The sequence below is a fragment of the Girardinichthys multiradiatus genome, chromosome 14 (genome assembly GCF_021462225.1).
Source record: "Girardinichthys multiradiatus isolate DD_20200921_A chromosome 14, DD_fGirMul_XY1, whole genome shotgun sequence".
Taxonomy (NCBI): Eukaryota; Metazoa; Chordata; class Actinopteri; order Cyprinodontiformes; family Goodeidae; genus Girardinichthys; species Girardinichthys multiradiatus.
Window position 1 is genome coordinate 41,222,767 of NC_061807.1, and position 26,709 is coordinate 41,249,475.

General features: G+C 42.2%; 1 protein-coding gene across 3 annotated transcripts in view; it reads right to left on the reverse strand.

The window, feature by feature from the left end:
- Window positions 1-2,088: 2,088 nt before the first annotated feature.
- Window positions 2,089-26,709, reverse strand: part of kirrel1a (kirre like nephrin family adhesion molecule 1a) — a 54,871-nt gene continuing 30,250 nt past the window's right edge. The window contains exons 2-15 of one of the 3 annotated variants that reach the window (XM_047386323.1): window positions 22,856-23,005; window positions 17,575-17,724; window positions 17,328-17,485; window positions 17,092-17,242; window positions 15,643-15,748; window positions 14,272-14,420; window positions 14,022-14,149; window positions 12,939-13,065; window positions 12,703-12,803; window positions 8,300-8,516; window positions 8,091-8,198; window positions 7,746-7,873; window positions 7,375-7,488; window positions 2,089-4,382 (exon numbers count right to left, since the gene is read on the reverse strand). In XM_047386323.1, the coding sequence (XP_047242279.1) occupies window positions 3,720-4,382; window positions 7,375-7,488; window positions 7,746-7,873; window positions 8,091-8,198; window positions 8,300-8,516; window positions 12,703-12,803; window positions 12,939-13,065; window positions 14,022-14,149; window positions 14,272-14,420; window positions 15,643-15,748; window positions 17,092-17,242; window positions 17,328-17,485; window positions 17,575-17,724; window positions 22,856-23,005 (2,450 nt within the window). In that variant the 3' untranslated portion in view covers window positions 2,089-3,719. Of the gene's footprint in view, window positions 4,383-7,374; window positions 7,489-7,745; window positions 7,874-8,090; window positions 8,199-8,299; window positions 8,517-12,702; window positions 12,804-12,938; window positions 13,066-14,021; window positions 14,150-14,271; window positions 14,421-15,642; window positions 15,749-17,091; window positions 17,243-17,327; window positions 17,486-17,574; window positions 17,725-22,855; window positions 23,009-26,709 lie in introns of all 3 variants that reach the window. The other 2 variants (XM_047386324.1, XM_047386321.1) reach the window with 2 other exon arrangements.

The following is a 26,709-nucleotide window of genomic DNA, read 5'->3' on the forward strand; positions in this document are numbered from 1 at the left end:
AATGTCCAATTTAAAGGACAAAAGATTATTGGTCAATGTTTTTGGGCCACTGTGAGTCATTAGCAGAAGAGAAAATCAAAGGCAAAACTACAGCCAACAGTAAGGCCTAAAACTGGGAACAAGGTTCCTGTGTGCAGACGAGAAGAAGTCATGAACTATAGACGGCTGGATGAAGGTGGTGATCAGTGTCAAAACCTGAATCTGCATTGGCCAAGGGAATGATGCTGAAATGTTTGTTTGGTGCCATCACCTGTGAAACATCTAAAGGTGATTGTTAGCTGAAAAAAAGCAGGTGAGTTCCACAGAAAGGCAGATCAATTGATTGACATGGCAATAAAAATACATTATGGATCTCAGTCCTACTGAAAACCAATGCTATACATTGGAAAAGCAGACACTGTATGTCAACTGATCTATGAAAAAGTTTAATCCTGTTAGATGAAGAATATTGTTTATTCCCATTAGTGAGGTCCAGACCTGAAAAATTGTGACGTATTTGGTTCATGATTCCGGCATTATTTCCTTTGTTGGGTCTGAAGACAAATATGTACCAATAATTATAACAATGTCATAAAATTTTCTGAGGTATGTTTTACAAAGCTTGATTGTTCAGCTGGTAAAACGTTTTGTGTCATTTCTGGAATTGTATTCATTTAACTAAAAATTAAAACAACTGACTGAACGTCCTCCAACAGTAGCGAGTCTATATTGTTGCCACAGACAGCAAACAATCAATAATTTTATATCAAGCATGGCCATACTTAAAAATCATTATTGATACAAATGTTTTTCAGACAGGTTGTAATGAACATGTTTTTTTATTAGGTAAAACAGAAATGTTTTAATGATAGAATTAATCTTTTACTCTGATGTATTAGGTGACAACATAAACTTCTTAAACATGCAGTCAACAAATCGATCACTGTGGATAACTGGCTTAAAACTGAAATGTGTGACATTAGATAACAATAACATTGCTACTGCTGCATGTGGAACAAAGTGTTGTAAAGGTGAGTCTGCAGTACAGTAAAGTATTTATTCCTCACCTTTTGTCACAATTAAAACCACAAACATTGGTGTTTTTATTGTATTTTATGTGGCGGTGTCATACTGTGGGGATGTAAGGAGCAAAACACAGGGAAGTCCTGATAAACAACCAGTTAGAGGGCTGCTGCGCTGCGCACATCCAGTAACTTTAGGACAAATCTGCAGATTTCCAGACAGTTTCCACACAGATCTGTGGAAGAGTGTTTTCAGCTTAGAAAAAGTACATTCTTCACCTGCACTGATTTATGGAAAACTGAGCAGCTGGTTTGTTCCAATTAACCCGTCTCATGTTCTATGCATAACAATAACAGGTTGGAAAAGCTTAACCACAGTATCAAGTGTTAGCTAAAGTTAATAAACAACAAGAATGATTAGGAATAAAATAAAGGAATAGATTATTTTGTATGAATAGAAATGATTGCAAATGAATGAAAATAGTCAAAACTGAACGAGTTTGGTTTAAAAATTGAATTATGAAGATATGATCACACACACCATAGTCTTGTACATGGATTTATAAAGAAATTAATTACATCCAGCTTGGTATTTTAGAGAGTATAGATTTCACTGCTGCCCCTTTCCGAAATGTAAAAAAAATGTAGATTGTGAAACGTGAACATTTAGCCGCAAACATGTTGAAAATAAAAAAAAATTAAAATTAAAAGCCATTTTTATAGGCACTAGTGGTCTTTATTTTCATTTTTTTTTAAAGTAAGTTGACAGTCCAAAGGGTGGAGAGAGCAGGGGAAGGCAATGGAGTAACGAGGATGAGCTGGGATTCAACCCCACAACTAAGGCCTCCACACATGGATCATGCACTTAACCCCCTGCGCTACCAGTGCCACGACCCCTTGTTAAAATTGTAGGACAAAAAATATCTGCTGCTCAAATGTTTTACTCAGTTATTTTGTAAAAAAGACAAACAATAAAGCGTTTGGTTGTGCCCTTCACTCCCCCTGACATCCACTGCAGATTTATAATTGAGTCAGCAACATTTCAGCCGTAACCTGTCCCAAAACGGAGACAAAAAACAACACTTTATTAAAAAACAGTGCTTTTATTTATGTAATACTGTGGAAAAATAATTACATACCATTTTTAAAAAATATTGAAGATAATGAAATTAAAAAATGAGAGTTTGATAATGTTTGTCGTACATCTTTTTGAACAGCTGTCTTTGCTACGAACAGTACAATAAGATAAACATTGGATTCTCCTAAATTCAAAGACACAATAATACAGGATACAGTCCTACCAGAGGTATAAAAGTAGTATAACAGGTCTGTGAGAAATGATATGGACGTATACTGAAACACACACGCACTCATTCATGCTTCTATACAAACACACTGTACAAATGGGAGTGTGCACGATGGCCAACCCCCCTCCCACCCCTTCACCTCTCGCCCACCCACACACACACGCTCACAGTCACACACTAATACATGTCAATACTCTGGATAAGCCTTCATTAAACCTCTCTGCACACATTCTCCTCTGGCCAGATTTGGCAGACAGACAATGAGGAATGATTTAACACGGAAATGCATGACACGCTCCCCCATAAGGCCACTCTAAATCCATCATCTGTGTTCGTTCTCTCTGTCTGCACCAAGCTTGTGGTTAAAAACAGAAGGCTCCAGCCTACAAGAAAAATGTCTCCAGCCTGGTTTCATAAAGCGGCATCCACCAGCAACAGAAGGAGCTTCTACTGCATACACGTGGTCCAAAGGAACGTGAACGTTTGGCACAAGGGTTCCTTTTTTTTTTTTTTTACACGGGAGTGGAACACATCCCGGATTCACGCTCCGCCGTTGGCACAACTCTTCGCTTGGGTTCGTGTGCGCTCGCATTCCAACGTTTGGTCGGCAACATCCTACACGATAACATACATGTTTTACGCTGACAAAAATAATTCTGTAATGTTAAAAAATAGAATACAAAGCTCTAGTCTGGTGTGCAAATAAACAGAAGACGTAACAGAGACATCAGAGAATGAATACTGTGAATGAAGTGCAACATGATGGCCAACCACCCTCCCTCCCCCCTCCCAACACTGCCTAACAGGCCCCAACTGCACTGTACACACGGGCTCTCTGGGATAATACATACTGTTTATGTGCTCTATGATCACTGAATAAGACAACCAGCTAAAAGAAAATTAAAAATGGCGGCCAGAAATGGCTCCCACTGGCTGAGGTTTCCTCCGATCAGCATGTACCGTATCTGACAGTTTTGCTTTAAGATGTTCTCTTCCATCACTTTACAACATTAGTTTAGAACAGAGGCTGGGGGCTCCTCAGATCTGCCATCTCTCGTCCTGATTGTGACTTGCGCTGTCCGCTCTCACAGAGCTCACATCTACAAACATCGGGAGCGAGGGAATTCTGCACCGCGTGGAATTCCCCATCCCTGTCTCATTAAAACACCTTCATTTTCACCCTGTTTGCTCTGTATCCTCTGTCTCATGGGCATGGTTTTGGAATTTGTGCCTCTGTGTGTGTGCGTGTGTGTGTGTGTGATTGTGTTTGTGATTGTGTCCAGCAGGACATGTAGAAATGTCGTGTACATCTGTGAGTGTGTGTGCATGTGTGTGTTTTCGGTGTGACACTATTTATAAGATGCTTCTTTATGCTCAGCTAAGACTGTGAGGAGTGCCCTGCATCTCGATCTCACACGTGAGTCTGCATTCGCTGCGTGTGTCGGCTGTGAGAGTAGTCAGAGTGCTGCGAGGTGTAGGAGAAGCGAGTGGAGCTGCCATACTTTCCCAATCCGGTCTCTGATCCAGAGGGAGCCTGGCCCCCAGGACTGACCGCAACCCCAGGGCTTGGCACCCCAGATCCAACCCCGTACATCTCGTAGGAGGGGCCGGCTTCCAGAGGGGCCAAGCTGGAGGGTGCGAAACCCATGCGGTAGGTCTGGTAGTGCGAAGGATATCCGTAGTTGTCGTAGGCCAGCTGGGAAGTGGAATCCAGAAGGCTACAGTCCCCAGGGAAGTCAGTGGCTGCTGGGGCAGGGTTAGCAGGGGGCTGCTGGCTTTGGCCCCCACGAGTGAAAGTGTTGAACTGAGCGTAACTGATGTGAGACAGCCTAGAGGGCGGCCGAGGGTCGTAGCAGGCTTGCGGGCGTCCGGGGGAGGTTAGAGGACCTGGGGGAACGGAGGCTCCTCCGCTGGCAGTGGCTCCAGAGCCTCCAGTGCTGCTACTGATAGATGCTGCTCCCCCTGGTGTTCCTGCAGGGGAGCGGTAGTCGGTGTAATGCAAGGTGGAACGAGACCCAGGGTGGACTTCATCCTGGGTGGAAGCTCGCACATTGTAGTACCCATTAGTAGGGTCCTGAAGAGATAGGTGGAAACAGATAGAAATAAGCTTTTGATGGATTCAACAACTGGATCGGACAATCGGTAAAGGTTAGTTTCTGCAAACACAAAAGGACACGGATCAGAGAATACCTTCTCATTATTCCCAAAGATTTTTGCAGTGCCAAAAAAAAACTACTTATACCATTTGAACCATTTCCCATTTTGTCCCGTTACAAACACAAATGTCAGGGAATTTTATTTGGATTTTCTGTGTGTACTTTACAGTCTTATTTGTGTTTAAAACCATGTATCATTTGCCGTACACTTTAATTGACTCCACGTTTGGTGCCTTGTAAACACCAAGGACACCGGGTGTTTGAGCTGCTACCCTTGGGTTGCAGATACAGAGTGCTGGGGTCACACACTAACAGACTCAGGGACCGTTTTTATAATAGTGTTATAATCACTACCTAACTTCTTCGAAGTGGACCATGTGCAACACACAAGTGCAATTTTAATTTTTTCTGATTTATGCCTGCAAAATTAATGCACTGTATTTTATTCTGTACATAGTTTTTTGTCACCTATGCACCTAACATGGGTCAACAGACCAACTTTATTATACTACTGCACATTGTATGTTGGTACAATGACAATAAAAATTCATCTTATCTTAGTATTAACAAGAGAAAAGTCTAAGGGGTGTGTGACATTTGCATCCAAAATTGATAAACTCCACAGGAGAATTTACTTAGTGAAACAAAAATACAGCAGTTTGGTGAAATAATTTCCCTTTTTTTGCCTTAAAGCCCCTTCCACTACATAATGCACTTCCAGCAACACTGAGCTCAGTTTGTCTCATTCTATCAGGAGTGCCAGGTTGTACCATTTCTGAAAGTTTTCCACACATTCTCTGAGGAAGACAGCCCAGGTATCTTTGCTTTCCCCTTCATGCTTGTTTTAGAATGTGGTTTTCCATTACCTAGTTGGAAAACGTGGACCTCTGAGGAAAGCTGTGCTCTTGACGATAGTCTAAAAGTTATCCTCTGCTTTAAAGATAAAAATCTTTCAATGAATGTCTGTGGAGCATTTTTGAGGCCTGTGGCTAAAAGCTAATCCTTTGCTTATCTGTTTTTGTCTTTCATGCAGCATCGTTTCACTGTATTTCAGGCTTCTTCCCTCCTTCAATGTTGTTTGACTGCTTCAGTGCTTCAGGCAGTGGGTAGGAGAAAGAAGAAAAAAAGCAGGACGTCAGGGTGATCTAACCACGTCCTGGGGTGGATTCCTGTCTGCGTTTCTTCCGTATGATCTGAGGCAGCAGCTTCAGCTCCAGGGTCTGCCTTCGTTTGCCCTCACAGATTATTCATGGGATGGAGGCGGGAAGGTTTGAGAGTAACATTTTGGCAGTTTGGTGGTTTAAAATGCTTCATCACAAACAGAGTAGAAAATGTATTAGCCCTTTTACAAATTTATTTCGCTTTTTCGTCACATCCGTTTTCGTTCATCAAACACATATTGATACCCAACAGAGATAAGTTGAGTAAACATAACAAGCAGTTTTCAACTGATGATTTCATTTCTGAAGGGTAAAAAAGCAAACCAACCCAACCAGGCTCTATGTGAAAAAGTAACTGCACCGTGCCACCCCTTTGCAGCAACAGCTGCTATGAAGTGCTTGTAATAACAGACAGTGAGTGGTTTACATCACCGTGGAGGAGTTGACCTACTCTTCTTTGCTGAATTGTATAAATTCAGCCACATTAGAGGGTTTTTGAGCATGGAAGGCCTGTTTAAGGTCACGCCACAGCATCTCAATCATATTTGAGCTTGGACTTTGACTAGGCAATTTGAGCCATTCAGAAGTGGACTTGCTGCCAAGCTTTGGATCATTGTCCTGCTGCATAACCCAGTTACGCTTGAACTTAAAGTGGAACTAACTGATGTAAAAGCAAACCAAACTGGTAGTTTCACCACAGCTTTACGGAGACAAACTTGATGAATAGAAAGTCTTCCTCTGGATTTTACAGTAGAGAGCAGAATTTAGGGTGTTATCAATTAATAATAATATAATAATAATAATAATTTCTACTTAACGGATTCCAGGTCATTAAGGGGCAAGGCAGCCCCAGACTGCCACACCACTCCCACCATGTTTGACTGTCGGAATGATGTTCTTTTTTCTGTAATACTGTGTTAGTTTTTCAGAAGATGCAACAGGCTATACACCTTACAAAATGTTCCACAGCTTTCCCAAACATTTTGGGGTTCATCCAAATTTTTAGGGTAAAATGTGAGACGGGCCTTTGTGTTCTTTTTTGGTTGGCAGTGGTTGTGGCCTGGGAACTCTCCCATGGAGGTTATTGTACTGGGATCTTTTGTGACATCCTGGATGAGCTGTTGATGCGGTCTTGGAGGGATTTTGGTATTCCGGACACTCCTGGGGTTCCTCAATGTTCTCCACTGTTCCATGCTTCTCCATTTGTTAATAATTTGCTGTCACTGTGGTCCACTGGAGTCGTAAAGAAATGTCTTTGTAATCTTTTCCAGACTGAGGATGTCAATAACTTTGTTTGTCTTTGGTTTTTGGATTTCTATTGATCGGAGCATGTGTTGCCTTTTGAGATCTTTTACCCTGCTTCATGCTGTCAGACAGGTTTTATTTAGGTGCTTCTACATGTCTGTAAGCAATCTGACCAGGGTGTGGTTAATGAAACTCAACCCAGCTTTCCAAAATAATTGTTTAATCACAGTAAAACTTCAGAAAGGGGGTGATAAGATATTTACAGAGGGCCAGGTGGGTTGGATAGCTTTTTTCTCTTATTAATTGAAATTCTCATAATAAAAAAAATATATATGTGCATTGTATTTATTCAGGTTATCTATGTTTGATATTAACACTAGTTTGATGATGATCTGAAACATTTCAGATTACAATCCCCCACACAGTCAAAAACTGAAGTAATTTATGCCAGCTTCATATGTCCATAAAACCAAAACCTGATATGTTTTATAGAAAGACAGCTCACCTTTAGGTCGTACTCCTGGCGAGTCTCCAGGGTGTCGCTTCGGAGGTCCGACTTGAGTTCTATGTCATCTTTAAAAGGCTGATTAGAAGGAGAGAAGGACACAGAAGGGAGAAACTAAACCGTCAAACAACAGAACGAACAAAAAGGAGAGGAGCCAGAACAGAAAACAGGAGCGGGAAGGAGAAAACAGAGTACGAGAGAAAAAGAGAAAGTGAAGTTAAAAAGGACCGAGTGAAGAGGAAGTCGATGTTTGTTTTCAGTTAAAAGGTACAGCGTGATACACTGCAGGGAGTCAGGGAATTATTCTACAGCTACAGGCCGTGGAAACAGATCCCAACCCAAACACAAACACCCCGCTTGCAGCCGCTCACCGAGTACATGGCCTTGACCATCCGCGAGGCTGTGGACACGCTGCCGGAGTCCTCCTCCAGGCTGTGGGTCTCCTTGGTGATCGTCTCCACCTTGATGTCGGGCTTACCCAGCGTGACCCCGCGCCGACCTGCGAGCACAAACACACCGAGAGTGAAAGACAGCTGGACACAAGCCTGTGGAGTTGGTGTGTTTTCACGAGCTGTGGGAGTGAACTCAAAGAGAACCAACATCCCTAAACTGGAGAACAAGTTGACTCCCTTTGATTTGGGTACATGATGTATACCCCCAAAAAGAATGAATTCAACCCTGTTAGGAATTTAGCATGAACAGAGAGGATGACTCACTGCCTTTTCGCTGCCGGTAGAAGATAAGAACAAGAACAAGCAGGAAGATGAACAGGAGGATGGTGGAGCCAACCGTGCCACCGGCTATTATCCCCACTGGAACCTTCTCTACGATGACAAGAGTAAACACACACATGAGGAGAGGTTAGGAATACAACCCTGGTGCAACTTCTCAATCAAAGTACACAAAGTGTGTGTTTCTAGCTCACCGGTCTCCGCCAGTGTAATGATCATGGTGCCCGGGCCAAACGAATTCCAGGCCGTGCAGTTGTAGGTGGACAGGAAGTCTGACTCCATCACGTTGTTGATGGTGAGGGTGGAGAGGACGCCGCCGCCCTCAGCTGTCGGCTTGCTCTGCTCTACTGTGTACCTCTCCAGCAGCGTGCCCTTCTCCTTCTCCCACACGTTCTCCTTCCACGCCCACACCTGCAGAGCACACAGAAGAACGGCCTGATTAGACTAAATCAAAGAGATACATTCAGATTATCATATCAGATTAATCTATGCATCTCAAATCCTTCAGGGTGAGTCTACAATACCGTGCAACTGTCCTGGGGTTTCATGTAATAGACCAACACAAGGTAGCACATAATGTAAAGTGGAAGTTAAATGATACATTGTTTTCAGCTTTGACTGGGTCATTCCAACATATAAATATGATTGCCCTGTTTTTAGCTACACCCAGTTTAGATATTACCAAATTGTGCAGCTCAAGAACAGCCGACAGACAGCTTCATGGGATGGGTTTCCATTGCCGAGTAGCTGTATCACCAATACTCCTTTTCCACCAACGTGGTTCGGAGCCCGTTCAGGTTCCTGAATGTGATTTCGAACCGGTGACGTGTGTTTCCACCCACGAACAGCGGTTCCAGAGGGCAAACTCTGGTCCAACTCAAGCACCACAGAATACTTGGTTCATCTGCGCAAATCATAATGTCAGCCCTGGGCGGGTCGAAGCTGCAGACAATAAGAGCAACACATACGGCGGCGAAGACGAAGAACGTACCGTAGAAACATTATTTATATGTTTGCACAATTCTAAAATGCCAAGCGTCTAGAGTAGTGGACAAGTGTTCTCCACAGTAACAAATCATGCCTTTCTGTCTGGCAGTCCATTGGTGGAAGTTTAAAGTGTAGGGCTATTCTCAGGAGTTGGACTCAGGAACTCTTAATGAAGCAACATACCAAAACATTTTGGACAACTGCAGGCTCTGGACCTTCTGCATGCACCAGTTTGGGGATACTCCTCCTTTGACATCGCAAATGTTCTCCTAGCAGAACGTTAACATAGTGTGTTTGTAAAGGAAATTCATCCTATACTTGGATGGCAATACTGGCAATATAGTGTAGCTGTCTTGCTGGCTGATTCTTCCACCTAATCTCTTGATCTATGCAGCTCACTTAAGGCGTTTAAAGTTAAGTTGGGAGACATCTTTAAATACAGCAAAAACATAAATCCTTATTCTGTCATTTAAGAAACGTTTTCCCATTGTTTATCTTCCTTTTAAATTCACCAAAACTACAAATGTTTGTTTTTGTAATTTCCAGCCCCTTATCAGAGACGCTGGTTTTATGGATTAGAAAGACGTCAGCAGTGGACATATGAATCCATCTCACTCCAACCTAAATTTGTGCAGGCTCTCATGCAAGCGCGCTCGCTGCATGACTTCCTGAGAGCAGCAACAGTGTGCACATTTCTGCAAACTGAAGCGGAGCATCACAGTGGGTGACTGAGCTGGCGAGAATATTGCTCATTCTCCACCTTTAGAGCCACTAAAAGCAGCTGTATTATTCAGCTCTGAAGTACTGTAGTAGGCTCAGTTAATTATGCATAAGCCCACATGTTTCTATAATGTGCCCACTTATTGGAGGGGGAGGAGGGGGGAGCATAACCTCCTGGCTGTGGCGTTTACAGGGACAACTGCTCCTCTCCAGTCCTTCATCTTTTATAAATGTCTTTGAGTCCCGAACTTCCTCCACTTGCATTAGAGTTGTGCGGCGCTGGGAGTCAGGACGGATCAGTCACCGAGCTGAGGCTGAGGCTGCTGCGCTGCGTCCGGGCTGCGCACTGACGCAGAGCTAAAAGCGGACTGGCTTAGTGTTGCTTTGTTTATGTGATGGGATGGAGAAAAGAGTTCCAGGCTGAGTCACCACTCAGAGAGAAAAAACGGGGGACAGCGCCTAACAGCATCCAATGTGAAGGAACAGAGTCATCTAGGAGGGGACAGAAAACAGTCTAATCCAGACTGCTGTTAGCCTAAAAGCTACAACCATGTGCTCTTTGTGGCCAAAGCTTTTCCTTGTCTGTCATCACTCCCAGCTCAATAATTGATGCTTCACTGAGATTTGGACATTTCCATTAAAGATGCCAGAAACGCTCCATATTGTATCCTAAAGTGTCTTGAAAAAGTATTGCACTTTTCCACATGTGGTCATCTCGCAAAGACAAAGTTCATTGTATTTAATTCAGATTTTTGTGATAGACTAAAAGCAAGTAGTGCATAAATGTGAAGTAGAAGAAAAGTGATACATGGTTCTCCGAATTTTTCAAAAATAAAAATCTGAAATGTGCAGCGAGCTTATCAAGTTAAACCTCCATTGCATTGAAACCACTAAATAAAATCCAGTACAACCAATCAACTAAATATGTCAACTACCAAATAAATAGTATCCAGCTGTGCGTAGAGTAATCTCAGTATGAATCCAACGGCTCCGTTTCTGGCCTCAGAGGTTTGTTAGAGAACATTACGGAGCAAACTGCATCACGAAGACCAAGGTCACAGCAGACAGGTCAGGGAGAAAGTTGTGGTGATGTTTAAAGCAGCGTTAGGTTCTAAAACAATATCTTTAAATATGTTTAAAACAAAGCTTTAAACATCTCACAGATCCCTGTTCAATCCATCATCTGAGAATGCAAATCTGCCGAGAAATGGCTGCAGACAGGCTGGGCCACGAGAACATTAACCAGAGACTCTTCACTGATTGGCTACGAGCGTGGTCAGCTGTATGTCAGCGGCATGAGAAAATGTTCGTCGAGTTAGCGGCATTAATGCCAAGCCACGGATTTTACCACACACCGCAGTGCCGGGAAAAGCTAAAATATCTCAAAAGCGACTCCAAAAATATTAAGAACCGAAATGGCCGGAACGGGTCAAACCGAAAGTTGTGGCAGTGGTTCGACATCAACGCTGGAGGACATGATGTGTGACGGTGAATGCATTTTTTTACTTTGCATGTTTGTACTTGAAACTTGTCTCATGTTTGGTAGACTCACACCGAACCATAAGAAAGTCAGGGCACGATGATGGCTGGAGGCGGGGCTTCGTACCCGTCAGTGAGTCAATGGAAACACAACAGCTTCGTACCGAGAAGAGCGAGATCGAGTGGTGTGGTGGTGCTGGAACCGTGAATGGAAAAAAGGCATAAGAGACCCATGGTAACTCTGGGGGAGCTTCAAGATTTACAGCTCAAGTGGGAGAATTTGTTAAGAGGGGCATTGACCAATGTGGCAAGAAGAAAGCAATTGTTGTAAGAAAGCCACAAGAAGTCATGTAACTAATGCTGCTTATAACCCTGAACACACCAGCCCCATGGGGGAATGCAGGTAGCATCAAGCTGTGTGGATCCTCTTTCTCAGACTGAACAGGGAACCAGGTCAGAGTTGGTGGAGGGTGGATGAAGCTCAGTGACGGACAACCCTAAAAGAAAACCTGTTAGATGCTGCAAAGACCTGAGACTATGGCAGAGGTTCAAGCAGGACAATCAGCCTAAACATGCAACCAGAACTACAAAACAACATCTAAGATCAAAGCATATTCGTTAGAATCAACCAACTGCATCAAATTGGCGCTTTATTGTTTGGGTTTTCTTTAAAGATGAGAAAATTTGGGTGCGGTGCTGGTAGTGCAGGGGGTCAAATGTGCGACACATGCAGACTGTCGACTGTCAACGTTTACTGAACATTCTTTCCCCGCTCCCACCACCCTATTTCCTGCCAACTTACTTTAAAAGAAATTGGGAAAATAAAAGAGCTCTGTCATAGTCCAGACCTCAATCCAACTGAGAATCTGTAGCAAGACTTGAAAGTTCAGTTCTCCATCCAATCTGAATGACCCTGAGCCATTGTGCAAAGAAGAACAGCTAAAATAGTTGAGTGTTTAGATGTGCAAAGCTGGTTACAGTAAAAGATGGTTCTGTAAGTGCTGACCCGGGAGGGCTGAATCACAGTTTTCAGATTTTCATTTGTGAAAGATTTTGCATCACTGAATTATATATCAGGCCCCTTTCACATAATAATGTAAAACTACTTGGTTTTGGTTTGTCATAAAATCCCATAAAACACATTATAAAGTTTGTGGTTGTAATAGATCCATGTGAAAATATTCAAGGGGTATGAATAATTTTGCGAGGCACTGTATACTTTTTCTTTTCCTTTCCTTTTTTCCTCTTATTTCTCTGTTAGATTTTTCACCTTGGTTTGATAGGTTCTTTGTGTCTCAGTTTAGCTCTATTTATGTAAATTAGTGTGTCTCCCTCAGCTTCCCCGCTTTCACTCTTCCACAGCTGCTCCACATTTCCTCTGTTTAGGCCACTTAGGTATACTTTCACTTACGATCTTATCTGGAGGAGGTGTACTGGCTATGTAGCATTTCACCTCTCCTCTCTCCCCCCTCACAGCGTACTGCTCAGGCTCACTGGAGATGATGGGAGGCCCTGAGAACACATAAACGGCAGATTTAAGAGAAATCATCCACATCTGGTCAAGGTCTTATTTTTAGTCTTTTTATTCTCCTGTCACAGACAAGTGTCCATCTTTAAAGTGGAGCGATATTTATTGAACTTTCTGACCGTTGACTGTGAGTGTGACCTCGGTCTCTCCTACTCCAATCCGTGGAACGATGGCCTTGCACACGTACTGGCCAGCATCTGCCTGGGTCACTGACTTCAGATACAGTTGGTTGCTGTTACTCAGAACCTGTGGGGGAGCCAATAAAAGAGCACAAATGTAAACAAGGCAAACAGCAGATACTAAACAGACCACACGGAGAGGATGGGAGCACGCGAGAGGCTGCTGTAGTACTGCTCTCTCTGTATGCATGCTTTATTCATTTAAAAGGAGTCGACATGATCTACTACTCTGACCCTATCTGTCTGACAATGTAACATCGCGCTGCAGTTCTTAACCTGTCACAAGGGTTTTATAGTTGCCTAGCAACCACATCCATTAGAAAACTAAGTGAGGAAATGATGGTTAAATATGAAACCACCCAGAGAGAGAAACACCTGATTATACAGACGTGGGTGTCAGCCAGGTCGGGACGTATTTAGTGGCTTTGATGTAAAGAGGATTTTCTGGGCTGCCTTTTATTCAGTTCTGGTCCGGGCTGCAGCTCCAATAAAAACCAGAACACGGAAGCACATATAATTCCAGCCTAAATTATTCAGTAAATGCTTCAATCAAATATATTGGCCTAAACACCTATCTTATGTTACGACAAACTCTGCTAAACCAAATACATCTAGGCTGACTTTGGAAAACTTGGATTTTAAAAGCCCAATTTCTTTCTAGAATCCTTACAGTGAGATGTGGCTGTGTGTTGAAGCAGCTGGGTTGTTGTTAATGGATTGGTTCAAATTGGTGATCTATAGTTTGGAATTTTCTTTAAAAAAGAGACATAAGGATCAGACATGGCAAATATTCCCTCGTCTGTCAGGGAAAGATGGTGGAGACAGACACTGGGTTCCCATTACACTGGGAGGTGTTTCTGACTTATGAGACAGACTAAGCATCCAAAAAGCCTTATCTGAGAATTATTACTGATATGTTTACTATGATCTGAGGATTATTCTATTAGCGCAGCAGAGGAAAGGCAGAGTGGATGAAAACAGAGCGATGGGAACATTAAGAGTGTGTGAGCTTTGAGCTTTTACCATGTTCGATCCTTTCTTGAACCAGGTGAGGGTCAGCGGAGGGTTTCCGGCCCATTTGCAGTTGAGGGTGACATCAGAGTCCACATCAACTGTTTTCGGCTGTGGCTCCACCAACAGGATAGGGCCGACTGATGGAGCAAATCAAGATAATTCGGTGAGACTATAGGTAAGGAGCTAACAATGAACACAACAGAGGTGTGTTTCCTCGCTCTGATTCAGGATCGATCATGCTGAGGTGAGTATGACTCACAGTGAACATCCACCAGAATGCTGACGTTAGTTTTTCCCACCGCATTGAAAACCAAGCAGGAGACGGGCTCAGTGAAGAAGGAGTGGTCAGCCTTGGTGGTGAACATGCTCTCCCTGGCGCCCTGCAGCACCACGCCGCCTTTAGCCCACCTACAATGCACATAAACCATGTTACGTTTTCCAACAAGATAACAAGAATACACAAGCAACACTTTCAAAGGTATCAGACGATTTAAAAAAAAAAAAAAAAAAAAAAAACTTAATTGCGACCCACTGTTTTAGGCCTCTTCATCTTAGTTTGAAAATTACAATTTTGAGAATTTCCCAGCTACAGAAAAATTGTGGACATAAGAATTGGGTTACATTAGCCTAGCTCTGACGTTTTAACCCTGGAGGAATACAATACATTACATGTTGCAGTTCTGCAGAGGAATCTGTCTCTTTTGACTCAATTTCACTGATTTCATCTGCTCAGCAGTTGGTGATTTTTCCTCTAAATAATGATTTTTACATTTTCAACACAAGCCAGTTCTGGGGCTCCCCTGTACAAAGAGTTTGTACATACAACCAACATGGTAAACACCCTTTTTCATGTAAAACCCCAGATGAGTCAATATTAAAGAGACAGTGGAAATGCACACCAATTGGCACACCAACTTCATGTCTGGGCCGTAGGTGACGGATTGCTGAGAAACAGTTAGTGATGTTAAAACGTTTCTCACTATTCCTTACATCTGGACTCATGTACATTTTCTCAGCCCAACCACAATGGTTGCTTAAGCCTCTATCAGTTGTTTTTGTGCTTCTGTGTCTTTTAAAGAAGTTCAAACAAAGCCTGACAAAATGTTTTCAAAAGTGTACAGGAAAACTTGGAATTATTCAAACTACTGGCATATATAGATTTGAAGTAATTTTTTACTTCACTAACATGTTTCCTCTGACTGGAGGTAATATTATTGTTTTGGAGTGACTTGATTGAGATAACCTGTGTAGGGAGCTAAAGATTAGGGTAATGGCAGGAAGGCCTTCCATCCTCAAAGACTTGGAGCTCAACACAAAAGACAAATCATCCAAAAACACCAGTGGAAACTAGCAAAACGCTTTTCAGCTTTAATTATAAGGGTTCAATTGCTAAAATAAAGCTTTTTTATTAATTATTTAGAAGAGTCAAATAATTTTTTGACAAGCCAGTTTTCTCAAAAAACTGAGATTTAATAAAAATGAAAGCCCTTATTTCCTCCTTTTATTATCAGAAACAAAGTTCTTGGTTAAAAGAAAAATAGCTTTAAATCTAAATCTTCCACGGGTATGAATCATCTGGGCTTAACTGTATCAGTGGCTAGTGATTGGAAGAAAAGAGACTGAAGCTGACCTGTAGCCCATAATAGGCGGGTTGGCATGAGCCTGGCAGGTGAAGGTGACTCTGTCCCCTTCTAGGACAGAGCGAGGTTCGATGGACAAGGTCACTGATGGTGGATCTGGAAAAAGACAGAGACTCTTGTAACGTGGACCTTCCAGCAATATATGTACCACACACTGCAGTTCAGAGGATTATCTAATGAAAGATGGTTTTCATGCATTAGTTAATAACAGCCTTAAAACCCTTCATCTGGTGGCAGATGTTACATGCTGTATTTAACATTATGCTGCTTGACCCTTTGTAGTTAGTCCTAAATGTAGCAGTAGGAAGAGTATCATGAACATGGTCAGCAGAATGTTTTAACCACAAACTTAGACCAATACAGAACAGAACATGGTTGTGAAGAGAAATGAAAATGATTTGCAATTCTTTACAAAAATAAAATGTAAAAAGGTCTGGATTGTTTCTGGGCCATTCTAACATTAGTATGCTTTGATCTAAACTATTCTGTTATAGCTCTCACAGTATGTTTAGGGCCCTTTGACCTCCGCCCCAGTCTCAGTTTCTTCCAGGATCCCACTGTTTTTTACCTCCATTCACCTTTCCATCAATTCTGACTGACTTCCATGAAAAAGCATCCTCTGCCTCCTCCACATTTTAACGTGTGGATGGTGAGTTCAAGGTGATGTGGAGATTTCTGAAGGCAGTTGATTAAGCTTGGTATATATATATATATATATATATATATATATATATATATATTTCAAAATGGAAGTGTTAATCGTTTATTTTCATCAATCATCAAAATGTAATGGATGAACAAAATAGAAATCTAAATCAAAGCAATATTTGGTGTGACCACCCTTTGCCTTCAAAATATCATCAATTCTTCTAGGTTCACTTGCACACAGATTTTGTAGGAGCTCGGAACCCCTGCTTCATTCGTCTCAGTTGTTGTGTCCGTGGGCAAGACACTCCACCCGCCTTGCCTGCTGATGGTGGTCAGAGGGCTCAGGGCGCCGACTGCATGGCAGTCTCACCTCTGTCAGTCTGCCCCAGAGCAGCTGTAGCTTACCACTGTGAATGTGTGTCTGAATGGCTGGATGACTGGTTGTAGTGTAAAGCGGTTTGGACTCTGACTTGATGAAGCGCTATACAAGTTCAGGCCATTTATATAGAGGTATCAGAGTAAAAGATATGCATGCCAGACTTTTTAGATTTCTATTTGTAAAAAATGACACCCAGGGATTATTTTTTTCTACTACAAAATTATGCACTACTTTGTGTTTGGTCTATCACATAAAATCAAATTAAAATACATATAAAATTGTGACTGTAATGTGTGAAAATATGAAAAGATTACAGGACTCTGAGTACTGTTAGACGGCATTATGTTATCCAGTGGGTAACCACCAGTTTTTCTTCACTTTGCTGCCTAGTGGTAAAAGCAACAAGACTTACGGTGCACATTAAGGGTGACGGTTGTGCTCTTGCCAGAGCGAGCAGCCAGGTTAGTGGCCACACAGCTGTAGTTCCTCCCGGTGTCGGTGTCAACGGGGTGGATCGGAAGGTAGCTTCGTGTGGTCACCCTCTTCCTATCTGGAAGTACCTCCTGGGAACCAGAAAAGACCCAGAGAATGCTGGACTACTTTTTGAGCCTGTGCCTATTGTGTCTTATTGTGTGTGTTTAAACTCACAGTGGTACTGACAGCCCCCTCTACAGGCAGACCGTCTTTAAGCCACTCGACCATTGAAGGCGGCTTAGCCCCACGAGACACGCATGTAAGGTTGTAGGACTCCCCTGCGGTCAGCAACACCTCAGGTCCTCCATCGATTACCGGGTCGTCCGGAGGGACTGAAAAGGAGGACAGAGAGAGGTCTCTGGTTAGAGAGACAAACACACACAGGACATCATTTCCAGAAGACGCAGGAACTGAAACGCACTGAGGACGGTGAGTTTGGCCCTTCTGGACCTCAGAGCAGCATCAGGGGCCTGGCACTCGTACAGGGCGTCGTCGGATAAATCCGCTGACAGGATCTCCAGGTTGTACTGACCCAGCTCCTGAACCCGCAGCACACGGTACCTGGGCCAGGCTATAGCACACACATAGGCACAAAGACTTTAACAAGAGCAATAACTTCTAAGAAAAAAACACTGAGGTTAGAATATATCTAAGGACCAATTTAATATTATATTCAGCAGTTCTCAGTTCTGATGCTGGTTGCAGCATAATTTGACACTTTATGTCTTAATTATATAAACCTTTGAATCCTAACGACCAATGGGTTGCATACCTAAGGCTCCTCAGACACAGGTGCCCTGTGGCACCATGCAACTTTGTTCTGTTGCCGCTGATTAAAAAACATGAGATCTATGTCATGGTTGCCGTTTAAATCTGTCTTTTTTAGCATCAGCCTGAAGGTCACCAGAGGCCACATGACGACTGAACTGCACAAAAACAAACACACAGTCACACATGCACTCACGCAGAAACACACACAGCCTTTCCCTTCCCCCATCCAACGCCAGGTCCAGCTGTGAAGCTGCTGTGCATTCTCACCATTAGGTGGCGTACGTGCACTCCACTAGCATCAGGCGAGGGGGATTAATGCGCTATGACAGGAGTGTTTTAGAGGACTCAAATCCACTTCAGTCTGTGGTACAGAATTAGTTTGAATTTGTCACCTGGCTCACACATGAACCTCTCTGTTGCTGTTTATGTGTCCAGCCTCCTGACTGCACAGCTCGCCTGACCTCCTGTCTCCTCGTTTCTGGCTACATTTGTGCATGCTGCCTTTTATATGCATGCATTTGCATGCAGAGTGTCGCATGCATAGGAGCGTGCAGGGACAGAGGCCGTGTGTTCATTCACATGTTTTCACAGAGCTCTTCCTTGAAGCGTTCGGCCATTACAGTAATAATATAATGAAATCTAAGTGATAGAAAACAGAGAAACGAGAGGCAGGAGGAGAGAAAGGGATACAAAGAAGAGTACAGGAATTAAGAGTGAGGTTGATGAGTGACAGGACAGACAAGTTAAAAGAAGAATCTGAGAGGGCTCAGTGCAACAAAGGCAGGGAAAGAACGAGAGCAGCAGGGACAGAGAGGAACAGGGGAACTAAGAGGAGGAGGTCACACAGGAATAGCATGACAGATAGAGGAGAAAGTCCCAAATCCTAGCATACAGTACTTTGTAGCGCTGAGGTTATGTGGAAAAGTAAGGACGGAAAATAAAACTGTAGTAGACAGAGACAATAACAAACACAAAGCAACCACATATCACCAAAGGTAAAATCCCACTTTCAGACAAACAGTTACACATCTGGCCACATATTTTGATTTGTAACTGTGCAACCCCTGCATCAGCCCCTCTGTTTGGACCTGTGTCATAACTCAGATGAATCACTCAACCGGAGTTTTGTCCAAGTCGTACAAAATAAAAGTGGTAAATGGCCGGGGACAGGAACACTCAGACAGAAAAACGGAGCTGCTCCACAGCTGCAGCATTCTATGAGTTAACCGACATATAGCCCTGAATGAATACCAAACATTAGCCGGTATTAGCCAGTCCCCTCGGCCAGCAGCAGTGGCCGGCTTGACAGAAGCGATGACGTGATGTTGCTCAGCCAAGCTGACAGCCTGCAAACGGTGCCGGAGGGAGTGGAGAAAATTCCCACTGAACATCAGCGCTGAAGCTGGGCAAATTTAGCATCCAGCTAAGTAGGTGCACATTTTGGCCCAATAGGATGTGATGGAGGTATCATTTGCTATTGGGGCAAAGAAATGTGTTACATTATCCTAACATGAATGTAGCCTCTGCTATACCAGGCTGTACTTACACAGACATCTATGACTCCAGCGTTTAGCAGTAGGAACAACCTGCCAACAGCAAAATGATGTGGAAGATCATAACAACCAGATCATTGCCTGATAACTGATCAATCCAATCCAATCCAAATTGTTCATCATTTAAGGTCTTGAAAATGATTAATATGTGCAGTGGTGGGGTGGAATTTAGATCCTTAAAGCTCCACTGGGTAACATTTAGTTTAATGATTACTGTGCCTTAAACTCCTTAAACTTTTCCACATTGTGTCAAATTACAACCACTATCTTCAATGTTTTGGAATGGAATTGATATGTATAACACGTATAGCACACATAGTTTTTCATCATCCCAGAGTCAGCTCTATAGCCATCTTTACCTCCAGTAACAGCTGCAGATCTTTTTAGGAGATGTCTCTACCAGCTTTGAACATCTAGTGACTGAACGTTTTGCGCATCCCTTTTTGCAAAATAGTTTAACCTTAGTCAGACTGGATGGAGAGCGTCTCCATTCAGCGTCCAGATTCTTAATTAATTTGAACTTTGACTAGGCCATTCTAACACATGAATTTGCTTTAATGTAAACCATCCCAATGTAGCTCTGGTCGTATGTTTAAGGTTGTCATCCTGCTAACCCTCCAGTCACAACTCTTTTGGAGCCTTTAAAGGGTACTTCCAGGATTGCTCTGTATTTAGCTCCTTCGGTCCTGAACAGCTTCCCTGTTACGGCTGAAGAAACGTCTCCCCACAGCTGATGTGCCGTGTTAGTTTTCTGCAACACATTGTGTTTGGCATGGAGAGCTAAACATTCAGTTTTGGTCTCCTCCTGAGCACCTTCTTCCACGCTCCCTGTGTACCTTACATGACTTGTAGCAGGAATTTTTATACCTTTTTTCAACAGCGGCATTCTTCTTGCTGCTCTTCCATAAAGGCCAGCTTTATGGAGTACACAACTAATAGTTGTCCTGTTAACAGATTCCCACCTGAGCTGCGGATCTCTGCAGCTTCTAAAGAGTTACAGTGGGCGTCTTCTCTGCTTCTGTGATCAAGGCTCTGCTTGAGTGACCTGTCAGTTTAGGTAGACAGCCATTATTTAGTAGGTTTGCAACGGTCCCATACTCTTTCAATCATGATGCAATTTGTTCACTAATGTTCTGTAACTCTGAGGCCTTCACACAACAACTGGATTTACACCAAGATGAAATTACACAGATGTACTCCATTTATTAATAAGATGACTTTTGATAGTAATTGGTCCCACTGCATTTTATTCTGGAGTATCAGAGTAAAGGGAGGCTTTAGATTTTTACTTTTAAATCAATACCTCATATAACACAAATGTTTTTGATTTTAACATGATTAAATAGGGAGATTTTCAAGGGCTATGAATACATTTGCAGGGCACTATAATTAGAGGACATACTGCTAGGCGATCTTGATGACTTTGATTGTATAGGTTGTAACAAAGATCTAACAAATAAGATTTCAGCTGTGGTTTTTGGAGTACAACCCAAGTGCCTTCACGAACATGGGATGAGCGGAGTGATGGTTTATTAAAAAATAAAAAGCAAACTTACAAAAGGCAGCAAAATGACAACATGGTGTGGAGCACGGGAAGAACAAAAACAGCAGGACATGGAAGCATGAAAGAAACAGTCAGGTACATGGAAGTCGAAAGGATGAAAACAGTGGAGAACAATGAGAACAAGAGAGCTTATATACTGAGGGAGGGGTGGAGAATGACATTGGATACAGGTGTGCCTGTCAGGTGATATGTGGAGCAGCTGAGGCAGAAGGTAAGCAGGGAGACTGAGGAAGGGAGACTAGTTAACACAGAGAAGCTGAACTAAGACACAAGGAAACACTTAACCAAGGAGATAGACAAATACTAACCTAAGGGGAATAAACAGGGAACAGACCACAGGAATAAACTGAGAAACTAAATACAAAGAAACTAACTAATAAGGCAAGAACTATCGTACACTTAATGAACACAGAGCATGGAATTGAATACAGCACGAGCTTGAAAAACAAAATGAAAAACTCAGAAGTGATAAAAACTCAAATATATGTTCTACCTATTGAGCTAACCTATTCTATATTATCAGCAAAAGTATTCAAAGCTGAAAAAGCTCTTTGTGACTAGACCTATTATATTCTGTAAAGTTCAAAATTATTGATCTTGAATTTGTGCAAAATAAGATTTTACTGTTGTTGAAAAACATAGAGCTGAGAGAGCTTTATTATGGAAAAGGCTTTAAATGCACTTTCATTACAACTGTGGAGTATGATAATCTCACATAAAAAGAACTTACTGTTAGGAAAATAGTTCAGAATCTCCTGCATTTCCTTAGTTTTGCAGCGAATTACTTTACAAAATAAAGCCATTTTCCACTTTGAGATTTTGAGTGATAAAAAGTAGGTAAAAAAAGTCAAATCCCTAAAATCTGTTCTCAAGTACTTCCCTTGAAACATTCTCCTGGTGGCATTCCAGCACTGCAAAAGCACAACAAATATCTAAGTGTTGGGGAATGCTAGTCAGATAAAACAAGAAATCTGATCACATAACCACAGGCTTGGAAAATGTATTCCTAGTAAGTTTATACACAAAGCAATTCATCAATTAGAGAACAAGCCTGCTCTTTCTTTTTGAGAATTATTTTCCTGAGATCTTAGTTTGCTGTAGAAGCAGAATTTTTATGTTTGTTTTTCCTCTTTTTCCCTCCTACTGACACCATGGTAAGCTCAGGGGTTTCACAGTGGAACTGAGTTGGTATAAAGCTGTTTCTGAGCAGCCAAATACCCCAAACTAGTAGTTTAGGGGTTTCTTTTGAATACAGGTATGTTGTTGACATTGGCATAGAGCCATGGTTTTCAAACTGTGGTACAAATAACCCCAGTGGTATTTGGGCCTCCTTTAGTGGTGATGAAAAAGGGAAATACGAATGGGTTATCTGTGATGTAGACAACCATGAACCAGAAACAGTTTCTGGTGGCTACTTACGCTTTGCTCTATTTAGGTAGAACCTGTATCTAAGAATGATGTTAAGCCCATCTTAACTGTACTCCAGTTCCAAACTTGAAAATCAGTGGGATTTGCTGATAAATACAGTTAGTAACCAGTCTATCTCTTTGCCATTTCTGCTTTCTAACACCGTAGCCACACCTTCACAGAAGAAGGTTGTACAGGTAGGGAAACAAACGGCAATGTTGGATTTTGGTTGGTGCGAAACCTCTGACTTTCTTCCCTTGTGTGTGGTGTGAGTTTAAAACAGAATTCAAAATGTAACTCCACTGCCTTAGCAGTTTTAGTTCAAAGAAATCAGAAGTAGTTTTAAAGCAGAACTTGTCTCTCAGTGCTATGAAAGGAATGCCTAAAGACAGCATATGATGTCTCACCCTGAAGGTCCTCTCCGATGCCCAGAGCCAGACCATCTTTGGTCCACTGAACAATGCCAGAGTAGTTGAAGACAACACAGGACAGGATCACCCTCTGGCCCCGCACCACCGACTGGTCTGCCGGCTCCTGAGAGAATCTCGCTGTCCTCACTGCTGGATGGGAGGGATTTGGGAAAGAAAGAAACAATGAGAAGTTTTTAGACTTTATAGACAAGCAGTTTTAAGATCAGTCCATCATAATATTGCATGTGTCTGCTATGAGATGGTATTTGATTTAAATTTTCATTACCCCGACAGCAACGGATTGACATCATTACCACATTTGATCACTCTGTGGCTTGGGGTCATAAACTGAGCACCACATTCAGGTAATAAACCAAGTCGAAAGACAAAGGTATGAGGGAAAAGGAAATCAGAATATGAAGTGAGGGGGGGAGTTTAAACAATGATCTTCAGCCATTGGGTGGCTTACATCACGTCTGTTCTCGCTCCCGACTTTTATTCCCCCTCAAAACTTGGCGGTCCTCCCTCTCTTGTTTCTCCCCTCTTCATTCCTCCCTGTGAGTCATCTCCCAGGCTTCCACTCCCCAACCCAACTACAGTGGCTGTCATTGTCTTCTGGACCCTCTGCTTTCCAGTCTATAGACCACAACCACAGCAGATGGCCCAGTGCCGCCATTGCTCACAACAACCATCTAATATGAGCACAAAGCAAGAATAAGACCTCTTCTACAGTTCCACACTGTGTGATGACAAGACGTAATTAGCTGTCCCTCAAAGGCACGACACGCGTAAAACACTCAAGAGTAAACCCACCGTGGAGGGTTTACTTTAAATTTTCCTTCTTTCCATTTTGGCTCTCAATTCCCCCCCTCTGCCGGTTGTTATTTTCAAAAGTAGATGATTAACCCACTGCTGCAATGCCTTGCTTTCCCTCCTTGCCCTGCCATTGCATTTCTCTTTCTTTTCCCTCTCCATGATGTTGTGGGTCCTTTACCCAAATTGCTTTGCTTCACTCATTGCTTTTACAGGCTATAAGCATGCATCCCCACTCACCTCCTTTACTTTCTCCATAGATAATGCTGCCAATGAATGTCCCCCCACATCTCCATTCCTACAGTACCATTTTCTTTCTATATACATATATAATGGCGTAGATGCCCTTTTACCCATAATGTTTTCTATTTCTGTGGTACTCCTCCTTGCTGGTTGGAAGGGGGTTAGAGGCGGACTGTCACAACTCATTTATCACATTAAATATCACCCCTCCAGCACTTTCTCCCTCCCTCCCTCATTCACCCATCTCTCTTCTCACTTTTTCCCTTCACTCCTTTTTTTCTCCACCTCTTACCATGTACATTTCTCACTTGTCCTCTCTACTTTTTTGTCACTTCTGTTTGCCGCTTGCTCTACGTCTCTCATGCCCTCACAGGTTTCCCTCAGAGCCCTAAAGCACTTCGCTGAAGGTTCCCATTGCGGTCTTTTTAAAAAAACTGCCATATGCCTCTGCGGCATATACCTCCCGCATCCCCATGTGCCTATCTTTTACATTTGCCCATTTTTTTTGTCCTTCCACTTTCGCCCCTCACATCATGTCATATTTAACACAATTTGTAGAGGTAGAATAACCCTGATGAAACAAAAGAAAAGCAGTCATGCGAAAAGATTTCAGGAGCAATCCTTACAATGGCTTCTGACAGTGCAGCACATTAATATTCTGAAGATAAAGGGGATGTGCGAGGATACGCAGTGAAAAAAGGAATCAGATGCAGATGGAGCCTGGCAGCGTGCATACCTAGAATAACTCGGTACTCGCCCCCAACCCCCCCTCCAACCAACATGTTTGTTCCCTGAGGAATGCCCAAATTAACTGGATGAACTAATGAATTCAAAAGCAAAAGCATATGACTATCAGACAGCTATAAATGTAAAACAAATAAAAAAAATTAAACTGCAAACATTTTATCAGTTTAAAGTCTCCAAAATGGACATTCGGGCGCAAAGAAATATTGTTATCGTCCATAATCATAAACTCCAATTTATGAAGTTTGCAAACCCAACTGTTGGGATTATTACCTTTTCTGTCTGGACTACATTTCCCATTTTGGCTCTATGAGAGCCTCAGTAAATAAAAATGTTTTTAAAATATGATGGAATGCAATTCTGCATAGACGTACAACTGCCCTACTTAATGTAACTGGTTTATTCAAGCAGCCTGTCTGATCCTGGGTGAGTTTTATTTTGTTTGTGTGTTTGTGGGCTCTGACTGTATGGAGAGACAGATGTGTAGCAAAACAGAGATATATTATTGTCATTTTTTTCATTATTGCAGTAAAAACGTCAAAATACACTGCTCAAAAAATAAAGGGAACATTTAAACAACACAATATAACTCCAAGTAAATCAAACTTCTGCGAAATCAAACTGTCCACTTAGGAAGCAACACTGATTGTCAATCAGTTTCACATGTTGTTGTACAAATGGAATAATCAACAGGGGGAAATCTTTGGCGATTGGCAAGAAACACTCAATAAAGGAGTGGGTCTGCAGGTGGGGACCTCAGACCACTTCTCAGTACCTATGCTTTCTGGCTGATGTTTTAGTCACTTTTGAATGTTGGTGGTGCTTTCACACTCATGGTAGCATGAGACGGACTCTACAACCCACACAAGTGGCTCAGGTAGTGCAGCTCATCCAGGATCAATGCGAGCTGTGGCAAGAAGGTTTGCTGTGTCTGTCAGCGTAGTGTGCAGAGCCTGGAGGCGCTACCAGGAGACAGGTCAGTACACCAGGAGACTTGGAGGAGGCCGTAGGAGGGCAATAACCCAGCAGCAGGACCGCTACCTCCGCCTTTGTGCAAGGAGGAACAGGAGGAGCACTGCCAGAGCCCTGCAAAGTGTCTGCACAAACGGTTAGAAACCAACTCCATGATGATGGTATATTGTGACAATGAATCTGAAAATATTATTTAATATTAATATTTTATCAAACAATATTTCGGTCTGTTAAGGGTTGTCCTGTGAATATCAGCCCAGTAAGGCGATGGTATTAGGACAAAATAGAAAGGTGTGAGACGAGCTCTGACATTATTGAACAGCAAAACTCTGCACACACATGGAATGAATTCACACAATTTCTTAAAATACAAGAATTTATAAACTAAAATAAGTCAACTCAAAGTCAAACATATTTCAATCAACAAACTCTTTACTATACTAAAACAATCCAACTAAACTACCAAGCAGAATTAAAGAATAGGGAATACTAATTGGCTATGTACAATATAAACAAGTTGATTAAAGATGATTGAAAATCATGACCAAAAAGAGTGATGCAACATTACCATTCAATGTTTATGTTTGAGAACCAAGGATTATCTTGAAGAATCTGGAAGTGAAGTTAAGTTAGTCTTGGAACTAACTTAGGCAATAATCAGCAAACCTTTAGACAACCATTCACAATGCAAGATCAGATAAAATATTAGTCAGTCAGTCAGTCATTTTCTACCGCTTATTCCATAGTGGGTCGTGGGGGAGCTGGTGCCTATCTCCAGCAATCTATGGGCGAGAGGCGGGGTACACCCTGGACAGGAGATAAAATATTATTTTAATAAAATAATGTTTTAAAGAATGATCTGCTGAATAAAACCAACCTTCTGGATGGCCATTTCTCAACGGTGTCTCATTAGCTGCCTTTATTTATTAAAATAATATATTTAAAGAAATATTATTAAGGAAGTGCTAAAATATTCAAGGAAATATTTTGGAAAAGAGCCAAATCTTTCTGGAGAAATGGGGCTTAATGGTGTTTACTTAGTTATCAAGTTTAGTAAAATAATATTTAGGGAAATATTA